Source organism: Aspergillus neoniger, assembly GCF_003184625.1.
Source record: "Aspergillus neoniger CBS 115656 unplaced genomic scaffold BO87scaffold_39, whole genome shotgun sequence".
Taxonomy (NCBI): Eukaryota; Fungi; Ascomycota; class Eurotiomycetes; order Eurotiales; family Aspergillaceae; genus Aspergillus; species Aspergillus neoniger.
The window spans coordinates 141,459-155,462 of record NW_020291167.1 but is presented as its reverse complement, the minus strand read 5'-3'; the positions used below and the strand labels follow the sequence as shown (position 1 = coordinate 155,462).

At 48.7% G+C, this 14,004-nt stretch overlaps 6 protein-coding genes across 6 annotated transcripts; 3 read left to right on the top strand and 3 right to left on the bottom strand.

Annotated features, from left to right (window-relative positions):
• Positions 1–456: 456 nt before the first annotated feature.
• BO87DRAFT_445683 (uncharacterized protein) lies at positions 457–1,678 on the top strand (the record flags this gene model as incomplete). The annotated part of the gene is made up of 2 exons (XM_025628173.1): positions 457–744; positions 1,461–1,678. Coding segments are annotated over 2 exons (342 nt in total), but the record flags the coding sequence as incomplete, so codon positions are not given.
• Positions 1,679–2,214: 536 nt separating this feature from the next.
• On the bottom strand, positions 2,215–4,001 carry BO87DRAFT_419123 (Zn(II)2Cys6 transcription factor). Its single transcript, XM_025626922.1, has 2 exons — positions 3,785–4,001; positions 2,215–3,725 (listed from the first exon to the last, which is right to left on the bottom strand). The coding sequence occupies exons 1-2, from the start codon at positions 3,822–3,824 to the stop codon at positions 2,308–2,310; spliced, it is 1,458 nt and encodes a 485-aa protein (XP_025475669.1). The 5' UTR covers positions 3,825–4,001; the 3' UTR covers positions 2,215–2,307.
• A 786-nt stretch (positions 4,002–4,787) lies between these two features.
• BO87DRAFT_462461 (FAD-dependent oxidoreductase) lies at positions 4,788–5,826 on the bottom strand (the record flags this gene model as incomplete). Its single annotated transcript, XM_025629164.1, has 2 exons — positions 4,788–5,483; positions 5,548–5,826. 2 exons carry the CDS (start codon positions 5,824–5,826, stop codon positions 4,788–4,790), a joined length of 975 nt encoding a protein of 324 aa, XP_025475668.1.
• An 890-nt stretch (positions 5,827–6,716) lies between these two features.
• Positions 6,717–8,064, top strand: BO87DRAFT_409961 (alpha/beta-hydrolase; the record flags this gene model as incomplete). Its single annotated transcript, XM_025626282.1, has 3 exons — positions 6,717–7,022; positions 7,092–7,839; positions 7,899–8,064. The coding sequence occupies exons 1-3, from the start codon at positions 6,794–6,796 to the stop codon at positions 8,062–8,064; spliced, it is 1,143 nt and encodes a 380-aa protein (XP_025475667.1). The 5' UTR covers positions 6,717–6,793.
• A 31-nt stretch (positions 8,065–8,095) lies between these two features.
• On the bottom strand, positions 8,096–10,504 carry BO87DRAFT_419120 (flavin-containing monooxygenase). Its single transcript, XM_025626921.1, has 4 exons — positions 9,580–10,504; positions 9,275–9,528; positions 9,091–9,227; positions 8,096–9,041 (listed from the first exon to the last, which is right to left on the bottom strand). Exons 1-4 carry the CDS (start codon positions 10,215–10,217, stop codon positions 8,172–8,174), a joined length of 1,899 nt encoding a protein of 632 aa, XP_025475666.1. The 5' UTR covers positions 10,218–10,504; the 3' UTR covers positions 8,096–8,171.
• A 140-nt stretch (positions 10,505–10,644) lies between these two features.
• On the top strand, positions 10,645–13,552 carry BO87DRAFT_409958 (uncharacterized protein; the record flags this gene model as incomplete). Its single annotated transcript, XM_025626281.1, has 6 exons — positions 10,645–11,059; positions 11,116–11,376; positions 11,430–12,015; positions 12,527–12,716; positions 12,770–12,872; positions 13,113–13,552. The coding sequence occupies exons 1-6, from the start codon at positions 10,741–10,743 to the stop codon at positions 13,550–13,552; spliced, it is 1,899 nt and encodes a 632-aa protein (XP_025475665.1). The 5' UTR covers positions 10,645–10,740.
• Between the last annotated feature and the right edge of the window lie 452 nt (positions 13,553–14,004).

Here is a 14,004-nt window from a genome sequence, read left to right as displayed (position 1 = left end):
TATCTATGAACGGCGGGGGCCAGTATGGTAGCATTATCGTGCCTAGTGATTATACATTGTTCAAGTACCACTGGCCGGTAACACTGGCTGATGTTGAAGAGCCCATTGAGAATCCGCTGGAGTTTTCTTTGGAGAGCTTCCGCAATTGCTTCGTTGAGGACGAAGAACTGGAAGTGGAAGGTTTTATTACAAGCTTGAATGATTGCGCATAGGATACCTGTGGCGGATTTCAGGAGCCGGAGAGCAGTCTATGGCGCTCTGGTAGCGAGGAATCAAGCCCAGTTCTATCTTTCTGCGGGCGAGCGTTCAGGCAACTTCAAGAACCGCATCATATGCGGAAGCAAGGCAACATTACGACTACCTGCTGAATAGGATCAATGTCACTTTGCTCCGATTAAGGCAGATGATGTTGATGAGTTCACACTTATATTAAGCCGTAAGATGACATACGATCATTTCTTTAAGCCAATTGCATCATCAAGCGCAGCCTCAAGCGCAACGCCAAAAGATGGCTGTTTCCAGCAGGCCAAGGAGAGCGCAAGTACAGCCTTACGGTCGGCCTCCTTCCTATGTTCAGTCGATTACGTCCATTTTTCCTACACCGAATATAGCGCAGATACGTCATCCCCTGCGATCATGTCAGCTTCAACTTATGTTGGTAATGAAATGCCACCGGCTGCAATGCACAGGCCCCTTTATGTGGGCTTCAACTGGTCTGCACCATTGGATCTCTCTTACACCGGGGTTTATGTTTGCGAGGAGGAATCATTATAGCGACCGCAGTCTCCAAGCCGACCTCGCATACCCCTAAGATGAAGCGACCGCCCCCGCCTTTCGTCCAGACATGATTTCTATCACACTGGCCTCAGTGGGTATAGTCTGGGAGGACGTCGCGAGTTTGCTCGACTGATATTTACATTTACCTACTTTCCCGAAGAAGGTCAGTCAAAGAGTTGGGTCCGAGATTGGTTGGCGAAGAACAACTTCGAGTTGCAGGGACGTTTGTGCGGAGTCCGCGCAAAGAATGAGAGACTGTAAGTGCTTTTCCTGCTTCACTAGGATGATCAAAGCAGTCAAACTGACTGACAACGATTCTAGTCTCGACGTTGCTTACTTTGTCAAAAATAATAGTTTCGCTCTCCCATACCGGTAGCTTGATCCGGACTATGGAGTATCTCACCCCCAAGCTTCAGAAAAACTGAACTTCACGAACAGCGAGAAATGAGAAGCTCTAAGCAAGTATTTTCTGTCTCTCTCTTCCTTGACAGGGCTCTGCTACAGCAAGAGGCTAGCTGGTTGACTGAAAGACGGCACCGGGACTATTGGAGATCGGAGTAGTAGTCCGTTCCTTATTTTCTCATGTGATATTATTTTCGAAGTCAACGGAGTCAGGTCCAAGGAGTCCTCACCTTCTTCTCCCTCCTCTTCTGCGAAACCTCTGGCCGGTTCGAATCAATCAGCTTCAGTTTATGGTCGACTGTGAAGCAGCAGAGGAGTCTACGGTGCTCTTGTAGTGGGCCAATTGGTCCAATTTTATGTTTGTGTCCGTGATGGCTCTGCGGAAGTCAGTCACTGAATTTTCGAACAGAACCTTGCTCATCTTCTTACTACTTCTTCCTATATAGTATCTTCTCGTTTCTTTGCTTCGATATATTCCGATTCCGGTTTTGTCATGGTTTCATTTTCTGACTATCCGGGAAATCATATATCATACAAGACCAAAGTCAAGGATAAGACTAATGAATCGGACAATGAAGCAATCCATGATTCAGTACGAGGAAGCTATGTTGCGGCAATATGTTCGATTACAGGAAGATCAAATTATCTATCTTGAAGAGTACCTAAGTATGAAACACATCTTCAACCTTAAATATTTCCTAAATTGTGACTCATTACCAATATTAAACTCAGTAAAAGCCTTGCACCCGCATCCATCCATCATGCTTAGCCTGATAATCAAGATGAATCTGCTAAGATGATTGCGCCAATAGCCATAATAGATACCGCGTCTTCCAGGTCGTAATACTATGTTTCCCCTCCTACCAAGACAAGCTAATCTTTAAGAGCAAGATAGCTTACAGTAGTTATAAGAAGCGACCAATCTCCTTGAAAGTACTATGCCAATGCAATTATTGTCATGAACATTACTCTGCACAATATGGGTAGGCGGACTGTTGGTAGGTCCAGTATTCCACATATGAAGATGGTATTTCCCCAGCTGTTGGTTCCATTGCTATTCACCCTCATAATATTTAGATCATAATATATACAAAACAGGAATAGCATTGAACAATCCGACAATGATGTTTAAAGTATCACCAAAAAGCTAAAATCGATACACCTGTCTCGAGCATACTGGATCCAAGTAGTACCAGGCTCGAGATCCAACGACCAGAACGTCTTGAGGAAGGAAAGAACGCGGCTCCGATCAAGGTTCCCACTCATTCGGATCACATTCATCATGGCCGTCTCGACAATGTTCTGCATCTGTGGATTGCCTCTAGATTCTGTACCTGTGATGAAAAGTGGCCATACCAGGTCTTGAGCAACGGCGGGGCTGCATGATAGGGGTAGTACGTGGTCGAGAAGCACATCGAGCGAAGATTGTATGCTTTCGTCTGGGGATATGCTGTCGGAAAAGACGCGGTGGGTGTAGATAAGCGTAGCATGATAGAACATGTCCACTAGGCATTCGAAATCCTGTCGTGCTTGGTCTGATTTGAACTTGATTGTGTGGCTCATCTGCATCATTCGAGCTTTGGCGATTTCTATGTCTAGTAGTGTGGATTCGATCGGGACGGGTTGCGAGATGGGCTGCGTGGTGTATGTTTGTCGCTCGGCGCGGGTGACGCTATGCATGATTCGGATGAAGTCACTGAATATTGTGACGTTGTCATGTGTTGGGAAGTCGTCTTGTAGCTGGTCGATTGGATCGAATGTGGTTAATCCGATGTAGACAGATGTGTAGTAGTATTCATAGAATAGAAATACATCGGCGACATTTGTATATAGTGCACTACTGGCGGATTGTAGGTTCCACTGGATAATTTCCCGGGCGCATTGTATGTGTATTCGCCATTGGGCAGCCGGTGCTGTTAGTAGTTCAAGGTTGTAGAGAAGGAGAGCAGAAGCGAGGATATGTCTCGCCTGATCTTTGCTTTGAACCGCGGTCGGGTCCTGAAGTAGGTGTCCCATGTCCCTTGATAACCAAGTCAGGGCCACGTTCTGGTTGTGACGGGAGATGGCTTGGAGTGACTGTGCCCAATGATGGTCTGCTGGATACTTGGCGGCAAGGTCCTTCGAAGCGAGAGCAAGCACCGAGTACCGTACGGTTGATGAGTCGTGTGACAGAGGTAATACTAAGCTTCTCCAAGGATTGTGGAGGTCATCCACCCACGCTAGTCTTGTAGCGACGCCTCGATCGAAGTGATCGAGTAACTGGGCAGTAAGACTGTCGAAGGGCAAGCCGGGCCAACGGGCCGGTAGTTGGAGGTCTACATTGGGCACGGCGATGCCTGCACGGGGATGAAAAATCTTCTGTGATATCTGGGAGTCCCTTCGGACCGGTATTGCCTGTCCTGTCAATTTGCCTCTGCTTGCGACACCTTGGCCCCATCGTAGATTGATCCCATATCCAGGACACCGAAGTTTCCGTGAAGTACACTTTCGACAATGGGGGAGCGTTCTATCACAGGAGATACGACGGGTTCTGCAGACTTGGCAGTCTAGGAGGTCAAGATATTAACTCGAGAATCTACCTTGGTAGTTGACTGGGGTAAATTACCTTTAGCTGGGACTTCTGAAGGCGTCCGATCGGAGGTCATGTGTATTGGGAAGCGCGATAAAGTGACTTCGATGGATCGTCCAGCCAAGTTCTTATTGTATACTCTCCAATGAAAACCATGCTGCGAATTTAGCGGCGATGCTCACGGACTTGGGGTTAGGGTGAGCGGAGTGAAGGTTTAGCAACCATCAAGCAGGGCTTCATCAGCAGATGCACATGATGAGAAGACAGATGTATAGCAGAGTTTGAGCATCCGCGAAGCCAAAAAGCAAGCAGTGTTGCCGCATTGCTTTGTCACCACTGTTGGGTGTCACGAATCACGATGTGTGGTTCAAACCACAGACCGGCCAGTCTAAACCCAGACAGGAAGCCAAGATGTGAGAATAGACTTTTAGTGGGGTTAGGTACCCGTGACGAGGGCCCAGTTGCTACCAGTTTGGATAACAGCGCAATCGATAATTTTAAATTCTCTTGATTTCCATGTAGTGGACACCTTGTTGATCCTTCTCGGTAGACGTGTCCATCTTGAAGCTCTTGCAAAATATTATGGTACAAAAGAGTCAGTGACCTTCTCTCCAGGAGGGTCAGTGATGCCGGTGTGGTCACTATTCCGTCCCCGCATTATGGATGTGGAATAATGGAGAGACATGCGCGGATTAGTCTGAAGACAGAGCGTATCATGGCTTATCATGTCTGTTAGGTACCAAGGATGCTTTTGCTAAGGTTTCTGGTTCCATCATTCATGGAACACTCTATTATACGCAGAACCTACTGATCTACTACCAACAGAAAAAGAATGTATAGTACACTGACAGACTTATACGACATGAAGCTCCTTTAGATCCATCGTCTCATCCTCCGATTTTTTCAAATACGCCTTGTGCAGCAATGTCTTCAAAAAGTGTGTATAATCAAACACCAAGTCTCTCAGCTTCGCCAACGGCCAAGGTAAGTTATGGAACACATAACTCAAATACCGAGCAAACTCCATGTGATGATTGACCTAGTCCACACGCTGTCGTTCGAACAACTCAAAGCCCGCGCCGACAGCCCTCAAATCCCGTAGATCAACTCCGTCGAGCGCCTTGGCAAGATAATACCCATCCTCGATCGCCATCCCCATTCCATACGCCGCATATGGCGAAACCGGATGCACCGCATCCCCCACACCTACGATCCTCCTTGAAGACCACTTCTTCATCGATGGCCGATTGTAGATGTCCCACCGATATACTTGCGTATCGAAATCAGTGGCTTCCACCAGCTGCCGCAAGGGATCCGACCAGCCCTGCAGAATCTTGTCTACGTGGGCCTTGGGATCCTCAGGAAGCGGCTTTCCTTCCCACCCCGGCTCGACAACCCACCACTCGAATCCCGGCTTGCCGTCATGCAACATAGGAAAGAAACTCGCTTGGTGTTGCCAGTCGTGCGAGATGACACCGGTGTTGGCAGGAATCCCAGGGATGTGACCACACCACGCGAGCCAAAGCCGGATGCCTGTGTGGAATAGCTGTGGGTCACCAAATGCCTGACGCGAAACGGCGGACCGAATACCCTCTCCTGCGATTAGGATATCGGCCTTTATTGGTTTGATGTTGCTATCCTTGAATTTGACTTCCACCTCACCTTCGACTTCCTCGTATCCCGTCACTTCGTGACTGCAGAAAATGACGCCCTCGGGAACAAGATCGAGCATTTTCTGGAAAGCGGATGATCGCAAGACACCATATTGCCAACCCTTGATGCCCATCCGTTCTTTCGACTTCTTCATTGAAGGGAAGCACGGCCCGTTCCTTGCCCCATTTGTTGTTGAAGTATGTCCACGTATAGGATCCGAAGTTCTCGAGGCTGATTCCGTAAGAGCGTAGAATCGCAAGCACAGGGATAGAGAAGAGAACCGCGCCTCCGATAGCACGGCATTCGGTTTGTCGCTCAAATACCCGCACGTCGTAGCCACGCTTGATGAATGCCAGCGCGGTGGATATAGCACCGGGTCCACCGCCTGCTATAGCGACTCGTTTGCCGGGGCGCCAGGTGGACATTTCGACGGTTCGAGAACCAAAGAAGAAGAAGACAAGCCCAACGAGTGAAGAAAGAAAGAAAACGAGAGTAGTGGAAATGAAACTAGTAGTATGGTATTTAGCAATAACACACATGGCGATCGAATATAGAAAAAATGATTGTATATTATTCATTACTCAGCGGAAAGCGGAATGTCCAAGGCTACTTTATATTCCGCAGGGTCTTTTTACCCGGCACAACAGCTTCCCAAAACCCGAAAGGATTACGCTTGCTCTGCTAGCCCAACATGTGTTGCAAATATAGTCGTTCCTTTACCTTCTAGGGTATTGATGGGGAAGATTCGGGTCTGGCGAGGGATATCTTTGTACAAGATTGTTCAAGTGATTATCTCCGGGGTTTATCTACATAGGGGGATCTCCGAGGTGTGCTGATAGGCGGCACTACTTATAATAGTACAATCGGTGGAAATGATAGTTACCATGAGTGAATACCCGGGTCTATGTATTGATTGTGACCTACTACTACTAATCTCCATACGGTATAATGCCTACTATGGAAGGACAGGAACACATTTCAGCATGATACAGCAGCTAAGTATGTGGTGTTTGTGGGGTCGACACATTGCGTTTGTCTGTATTCCACATCAGGAAGGAAGGGCTCAAGGGGGTATACATCATCAATTCCGTAATATGGTAGCTGGATAAAAAGAAATCTCACAGAAACAGAGACTACGATTGACAATCCCAAAGAAAGGTTGTTCGACAAAGCCAACATTAAAGAACTCGGGAGCATCCATCCGTCTTTGTGTCACCCTCGCAAAAGACCGCAATAAAGAAATCTTCTCGTTTATTCAAAAACAGTCTTCCCGCACTCGCAGCTCCAGAACTTTCTGTTACTCCTCAGACAAAGACACTATAAAAGGGTACTTGAACGGTGCATCCATATCCCCCATCGCCCATCCACGGCCTCTTCTGCTATTGACGAAACATGACATCTCATCATATTCCTAATCAAGGCCGAGTCGCTGAAGCGCGGAATTACGACCCTTGGCACCTTCACGAACCATCCAGTCAGTGGATAGATTTCTGCCATACAAACGGGATCCCCTGGTGCGGCGTGACTTCTCCGGACGACGAGTTTCCCTATCAAGAGGATTTTGATACCCAGATCACCAATCAATGGGCCGCGAGCGCTCAGCATGAAAAGCGTAGGAAGGGTCTGATATACCTACCCCCTACTTACCTGCTATGATCAAGCGCTAACGCGATGTCAATAACCTAACCAGGCTACGAATCCAGAGTTAAAATTTGCAACTCCACCATCCCCCGAGTCAAAGAGCCCAACAACCCCATCTCCATCCGACTCTACTACCCCATAGCCTTCTTTGGGCAACGAGGCACCGCGGATCCACTCCCCTTATACATCCACTTTCGCGGGGGCGGATTCCTCTGCGGAGATCTGGACACCGAGGACGCCATCTGCGCAGAAATGGTGAGTAGCCTGACGCCTACCTGCCCCATCATTGTCATTAGCATCGATTACCGAAGTACCGTGGAAGAGCCCTTTCCAGCCATGTATCATGATGCGTGGGAGGCATTCGAGTTCATCCAGGGACGAATTAGAGGTTACGGCGGGGATCCGAAACGCGTCATCCTCGGCGGGGAGGACTCTGGCGCTGCGCTGGCACTGTGGGTTGCCATGTTCGCGAAGAAGACGGAGGTAGTGCCCAAGACGCAAAGGCTCAACATTGTAGGGTTGAACTTGACAACGCCGTGGTTTCCACATATGGACGTGGAGAAGGCCGCACAGACCGAGTTTTCAAGGTATCAATGTTGGAACGCGCCGTTTCTGCCGATGGCTGTCCACCACATGTATAGAGACATGCTCGAAATGGAGGAGTCGAATTTGTCGCATTTCACTGTGGGGGAATGCTCGGATTTTTCGGGGTTGCCGCGGACTTGCATGCTGGTTGCGGGACAGAGCTTGTTGAGGGATCAGGCGTTGAGACTTGCGTATTGCATGGAACAAGCTGGGTAGGGCTTTGTTTTTCTTACTTTCTTCATCTACGGGGGCTGCACTGACGGTCTACTAGTGTTCGGGTATCCATCGAAATATTCTCCGGAATGCCTCATGAGTTTCGTCGCATCTATGTCTTACCGCAGGCTGAGGTTGCGAATACTATGGTCGAGGATAATATTAGGTGGATTCTGAGAATGCCAGGGCGTTTGTATACCGACCAAAATAGTCACAAATTGTGATACCATGGATAATTTCTTTTGATTGATATGTGGACTACCGGGATGGCCTTTGCGTTGTGTGTTTATGAAACGGCCGTTGCACCAATTGTATGATACAACTAGCTTCATTAGCTAGAACATGTCTTCTCGCTTATGAGCGCAAATTCCTTCTGCTCCCTATCGTACCAAACCCCATGTTTCCTCCATTCCTCATTGTCCGAGTACCGATCCAGATACCAGGTGATATTACCCCCGGAGAATTCTGCATCCACGAATCCACATCCCAAGTACCCAAATCTATTTCCACTCCAATATTCAATTTCGTAGTCGCTCAGAGTAGGTGTATTCAGTGCTTCGAAGAACGCCAATCGAGAACCAGGCCAGATAGTAATCGGGCCATCAACCCTTCCCTGCTTGAACCAGCTAGAACAAGGATCGGACCAACACGTCCGTGGGAAGTATGTCCGAGCGTGCTCGACAAAGTCGTGCACTGCGGACTCCTTAGGACTGAGTCGCCGGATATGCTCTCTCCGCATACGCTGGACGATCTGGATGAAGTGGTTCGTCACGTGGGAGATAATGGGGAGAATGGACCCATGCGCCGCAGGCGTAAAGGGACCTCCGTACATGAAGTAGTTTGGGAAGCCGTCGATGCTGACTGTCAGGTAACTGGTCGGAGCATCTTTCCATTTATCGTCCAGGTTAACGCCGTCTAACCCGATGATTGGGTATCGAGGTCGGAAGGATGTGTCGAATCCGGTAGCGCAGATGATGACGTCTACCTCATGTTCGGTTCCTGTTGCAGAGTCGATGAACCCCTTCGGTGTGATGGATTGAATCCTTTCTGCGAAGACGGTTGTCTTGTCGGACGCGAGCGCTTCTAGGTAGCCTGTGCCGGGTGTTGGGCGTCGACAACCTACGTTGAAGGTCTTGGGGATTAGGGCGTCCTTCACGTAGGGTTTTGGTGCGAGCTTGTCGGACATGCTTTTGTAGGAGGACTGTTGTATGGTTAGTATCTGGGGTTGATAGGTTTGTAAAAGCACGTACAGCGTTCGCTTCGTCCGACTCAGCGGTATTGCGGAGCGTGAGCTTGGCGCGTTGGTTGAGCTCATGCTCTACTGATTTGTGGTACCGGTGGTACATTTCGGGGTCTTTGTTGAAGTCGCTCTTCTGCTCCGGGGTATCTGCATTGCATTAGAGTTTATCTTCTGTGGCAGGGAATGCAACGTACAGTCAAAGTTGCGACCGTCCTTCCCGGCGTAGCGTTGCGCAAATGCAGCTGTGATCCAGATTGGGGTTCGCACCCAGGTGTAGAGGTGTGAGACATCGTTGAGGATTGAGGGAACGACTTGGACGCCTGAACTGCCCGATCCGATCACAGCTACGCGCTTGTCTTTCAGATCTAGCCCCTCGGGGTAGGCTGCTGTGTGGCACAGTGTTCCTTGGAACGAGTGTATTCCCGGCGTGTCCGGCCATTTCCAGGAGCTGCTCTGAGGTCAGGAGGATGAATGCGAGGGGGAAGGGGATAAGACGCACTTGAGGAAGCCAGCTCCATTTATCAAGACATCACACTCATCCTCCCACTCCTTCACGCACGGCGTATCTTGTTGCAGCTTGACCACCCATTTACTCTTTTCCTCGTTCCAAATTGCCGATACCACGCGGGTGTTTAGCGTGATATACTTCATCATGTCTTCTTCGACGACGATTTGCTTCAGATACTCCCAAATCTCCTTTGCACTCGAATAGAAACTCGACCAGTTTGGGTTTGGACGCCACGGGAAGGAATAGGCGATGCTAGGCACATCGCATGCACATCCCGGGTACCGATTCTCATACCAAGTCCCTCCGATATCTGCGTTCTTCTCATAGCACGCAATCTCCACACCCAGTTCAGCTAGCGCCGATGGGGCATAATGGAGAAAGTCGATCCCCGATGCTCCCGCTCCCATCATTATTATTTTGAACGGTTTCCCCAGTGGGGGCTCGTTGATGAGATGACTGTAAACCGTATAGCCCCGGTCGGATGGTTTGTTGAGTTCCGCATGTTGGACGGGTCTAGTTACTGAGGCCGGATGAGGCCCCGGGGTATTACTCCAAAGGCGAATATCCACGGGGAGGCCATATTCCTCGAACACTGGATTGGTTTGCACGGTCTGATCAATGGAGCCCATGTTTGTGGGGTGAGTTACAGAATACTCGATGCTTGAATCAATTGAGTTAGAGGTGGAGACATTGAGCCAAACTTAGCTGGAGGACGTAGTGCGGGCGCACCGACGATCCAATATATAACCTGCCATCTGGCATTCAGCTATCACTATCCCTGTCACTCAGTAAGGCCTATCATGAGGGAAAATGACCGAGGTCTGGACTGTTGCGATAGGGTGCATTAGACTGTTCCTTGCTGTGTGTACTTGATGGTTATCAGTGGACTTGAACCAAGCGTGGGGTTTGATGCTGCGAATCAGTGGGAGGGGCAAGTGAGGGGGTGGATGGCACAATTTTGGACCAAGTGGGTGGATGGATACGCGTGAGCCAATACGCGTTACACACTGGTTATCCTCGGTGAAACCACCCCATCCTTTGCATATATAGAGCGCACAATTCCAGAGACGGTCGCAAATCCATCGCTTGGATATGCACGCTGGAGACATATCTGTTACTTGATTGTTCAGACCATCCGAAGCCAACCGCGAAATGCTCGAATTTCCCAAGTCCGACCGTACCGTTCGGGTGCGAATGGTCGATACCACCACTTTAATGACTGTCAATTCTGGATTCCTCATACAACCAGTGCAGCCGGGCCATGAGATTCTGAACCTTACTAATGTTGCCTTTCTTATAGAACATGAGGCATCAAATCAGAAGGTCATGTTCGACCTCGGCACGCGAAAGGACTACTGGAACCTCCCTCCAGTCGTTCGCCAGCCTTTTGATCAAGCCATGAAGGCGGCGAGAGTAGACAAGGATGTCACCGAGATCCTTTGTGAGAAGGGCATTGAATTGCGCGACATTGGTAAGAATTTTGGTTTATATCCATACATATTCTCCTCATAAGTGCTCACGGTTTAGGGTCTGTCATATGGTCTCACTACCACTGGGATCATATAGGAAACGTCGCTCTGTTTCCCCCAACCACCTCCTTGGTTGTAGGCCCTGGTTTCAAATCCCATCCTCATTTACTGCCTGGCTTCCCGGACGATGCTGAGTCTCCAGTGTCAGCGGATGCGTTCGTAGGGAGAGACGTGGTTGAGCCTGACTTTGCAGATGGATTGACGATCGGAGGGTTTCGTGCACAAGATTTCTTTGGAGATGGTTCATTCTATTTGCTGGGTAAGTCAATCGATCTTCCTGTGAGAAGCTGGAGCTGCTTACTGTATAACTAGACACACCTGGGCACTGCGTCGGTCACTTATGCGGTCTTGCCCGAACAACGGCTGACACCTTCGTCTTCCTTGGTGGTGACATCTGCCACTTTCCGGGCGTCATAAGACCGAACGCCAGGCTTCCATTCCCAGACAACATCCCGTCAGAGGCCTTGGACAAAGATTCGTTCTTTCCAAGTCCATGCCCATGCAGCATTTTCACAAATAGCCACCCGATAGCCAAGGTTGACCCGAGACAAGAACCCTTCTATGAGGTTTCCGGTTGCGAAGGAAGTGCCTTTTTCGACGCGGAGGTTGCACAGAAGTCTGTCACTAAACTCTTGGACTTTGAGGCATCCGAGAATGTTTTGATATGTATAGCACATGATTCTGATCTGCTACTGCATCTTCCCACGTTCAATGACTCGCCGTCCTCCGACCTCAACTTGTGGAAAGAGAAGGGTTGGAAGGAGAAGCTGCGCTGGGGATGGGTCAATGAGCTGCCGCGTTCTGGTCGTCCTGGCAGGAAGCCACATGTTGAAGGGTACTGGCGCGATGGTAAGTTATGGGAAGAGGCGGTGCAGACGCTTCGTCGCAAGGCAGAAACGTAGAGGTTCGATCACAATTGGAAGCCCCCCTTCAGGCACCAAGGCTCTCTATGATAGGTTCTCTAAGAGAAGAATATATGAATTGAGAGCTTTCACAATACTACTTCTTCCTTCGGCTCTTAGAGCCGAGCATTTCCCGACACATTTATCTCATAGCTCTTATAGGCGGCGAGAAGCACACTACGGACGGATTAACATAATAATGCGTTTCCCTATTCTGCTGGTCGGGCTTTCCAAATATGTGGTCGAGAACACAATTTAAGTATTCTTTCTTCACGAAACTGAAAATATTCCGAAGACAAACTTTAAGCATACCTATGCGTTTGCATTACCCAGAAGCTAACAAAATCAGCCATGGCAGGCCCTCAAAATCCATGTCGCTAACACTATTTCTTTACTTGCTCTTCATCCCTTTCATCCTCAATTCCTTCATATCAATCCTCACTTTCACTTCAAAATCGTTTATCATCGCCGTTAATATTTTATATTAGATTTCACTTGTATCCAAAGCTATCGCAAGGCCCATTTGTCAGAGATGTCATCGAAAGACACCCTTCCTCTGTTCCTCCACGATCTCAAGAACTCTGGACAGTACAGTGACCTCAAGATTGAGTGTGAAGGAGAAGCATTCCATGTGCACAAAGCCATCGTCTGTTCCCAGTCTGAGATCCTATCTCATAGATACAAAGACGCGTCTGAGGTGAGGCGATACTTCTACTACGCCGCCATACGGAGCCGATAATAATCCTACAGGGTGCTCCTGAGGCAGTCATTCAGATCGACGGATATGGTACAGCGACAGTGAAACTGATGATCGAGTTCCTATACTTCGGAGATTATGCGATCCCTGATAAAGGTACGAGGACATGTACATTCCTCGGTCATTTATCTCTGCTAACACACGATTAACTAGAAATACCTCAAGAGAGTGAGCTAAGCATCTCGGCAGACGCTTCAAAGAAGCCCACTACAGCGGAAAGGCTGCGCCCCCATATCTACGTCTACTATATTGCGGACGAATACCAATTGCAAGACCTGAAAAACAAGGCAGCAAATCACATAGAGTCCGCGACTATAATGGCTTGGAATCCGAAAGGATTCGTCGAGTTCGTCAAGGAAGTGTTCGAAAAGGCTGATACAACGATACGTCAAAAGCTATCTAAACTTATTAGTGAACATATTGACGACTTTGGCCACACCGAAGTGCTGGAGAAGCTCATCGATGACGATCTGAGCAGATGCGTGATCATGGCTATGAAGGCAAGGTATGAGTGGACGCAGCCACAGTTGATGGTTACTCAGGAATGCCTGATAACGACGAACAGAACAGTGGAGAGTTTGAAAGCACAGGTCGAGGTGCTGCAGAAGAAGATCAGTAATATGAAGGCTGGTGTAGAGCAAGGCCACAATCTGCTTCATAACACAAAGACTTGCCGTCATTGCGGTATGATGTTCCTTGGCAATATTGTATGCAAAGGTGCTATTGAAGATGGCTATTTTCTTCGTTGCATTCGATGCCGAACCAAACACCGTTAGGTTGGTCCACTCGGAATCAATTCTACCTTACAGAATTGTTGTTGCTAACATCTAAGAGAAACAGACAATGAGGCTTATTTGCACGCATGCCTCAGCCCATGATGTCTTGCCCTTCCACTTCCAACTTCTCTAGAGCCAGTACTTTCTTCCTGCCAGATCACGAGCAGCCATCTATTGCGTGTCAGATGTAATTGTGTGAAAGCGAAACGCACCTGTGCTGACGGATCTCATCATCGTTGGCATCGTCAAGCCATGCATTGCAGCGGAATGGATAGTGTATCGACATGGCACATTAGCAGAGAACGACTTGAATCGGGCGATGATCATAGAAGCCTTCTTTTTAGTGCACGGCAGCCTCTGCGTTGTCTGGAGAGTTTCGAGCATATTGAGAAATGGCACCTTAGCATGTGTCCTCTGATTTAATCAAACCTCAATATTCAATAAAGGTTTCC

Coding starts and splice junctions, on each gene's coding strand:
- BO87DRAFT_419123 (XM_025626922.1), bottom strand. CDS start 3,824: ATGACCTCCGATCGGACGCCTTCAGAAGTCCCAGCTAAAG. Junction 3,726..3,784: donor TTCAGAAGTCCCAGCTAAAG/GTAATTTACCCC, acceptor TTGACCTCCTAG/ACTGCCAAGTCTGCAGAACC.
- BO87DRAFT_419120 (XM_025626921.1), bottom strand. CDS start 10,217: ATGGGCTCCATTGATCAGACCGTGCAAACCAATCCAGTGTTCGAGGAA. Junction 9,529..9,579: donor AATGGAGCTGGCTTCCTCAA/GTGCGTCTTATC, acceptor ACCTCAGAGCAG/CTCCTGGAAATGGCCGGACA. Junction 9,042..9,090: donor AGTCGGACGAAGCGAACGCT/GTACGTGCTTTT, acceptor ACCATACAACAG/TCCTCCTACAAAAGCATGTC.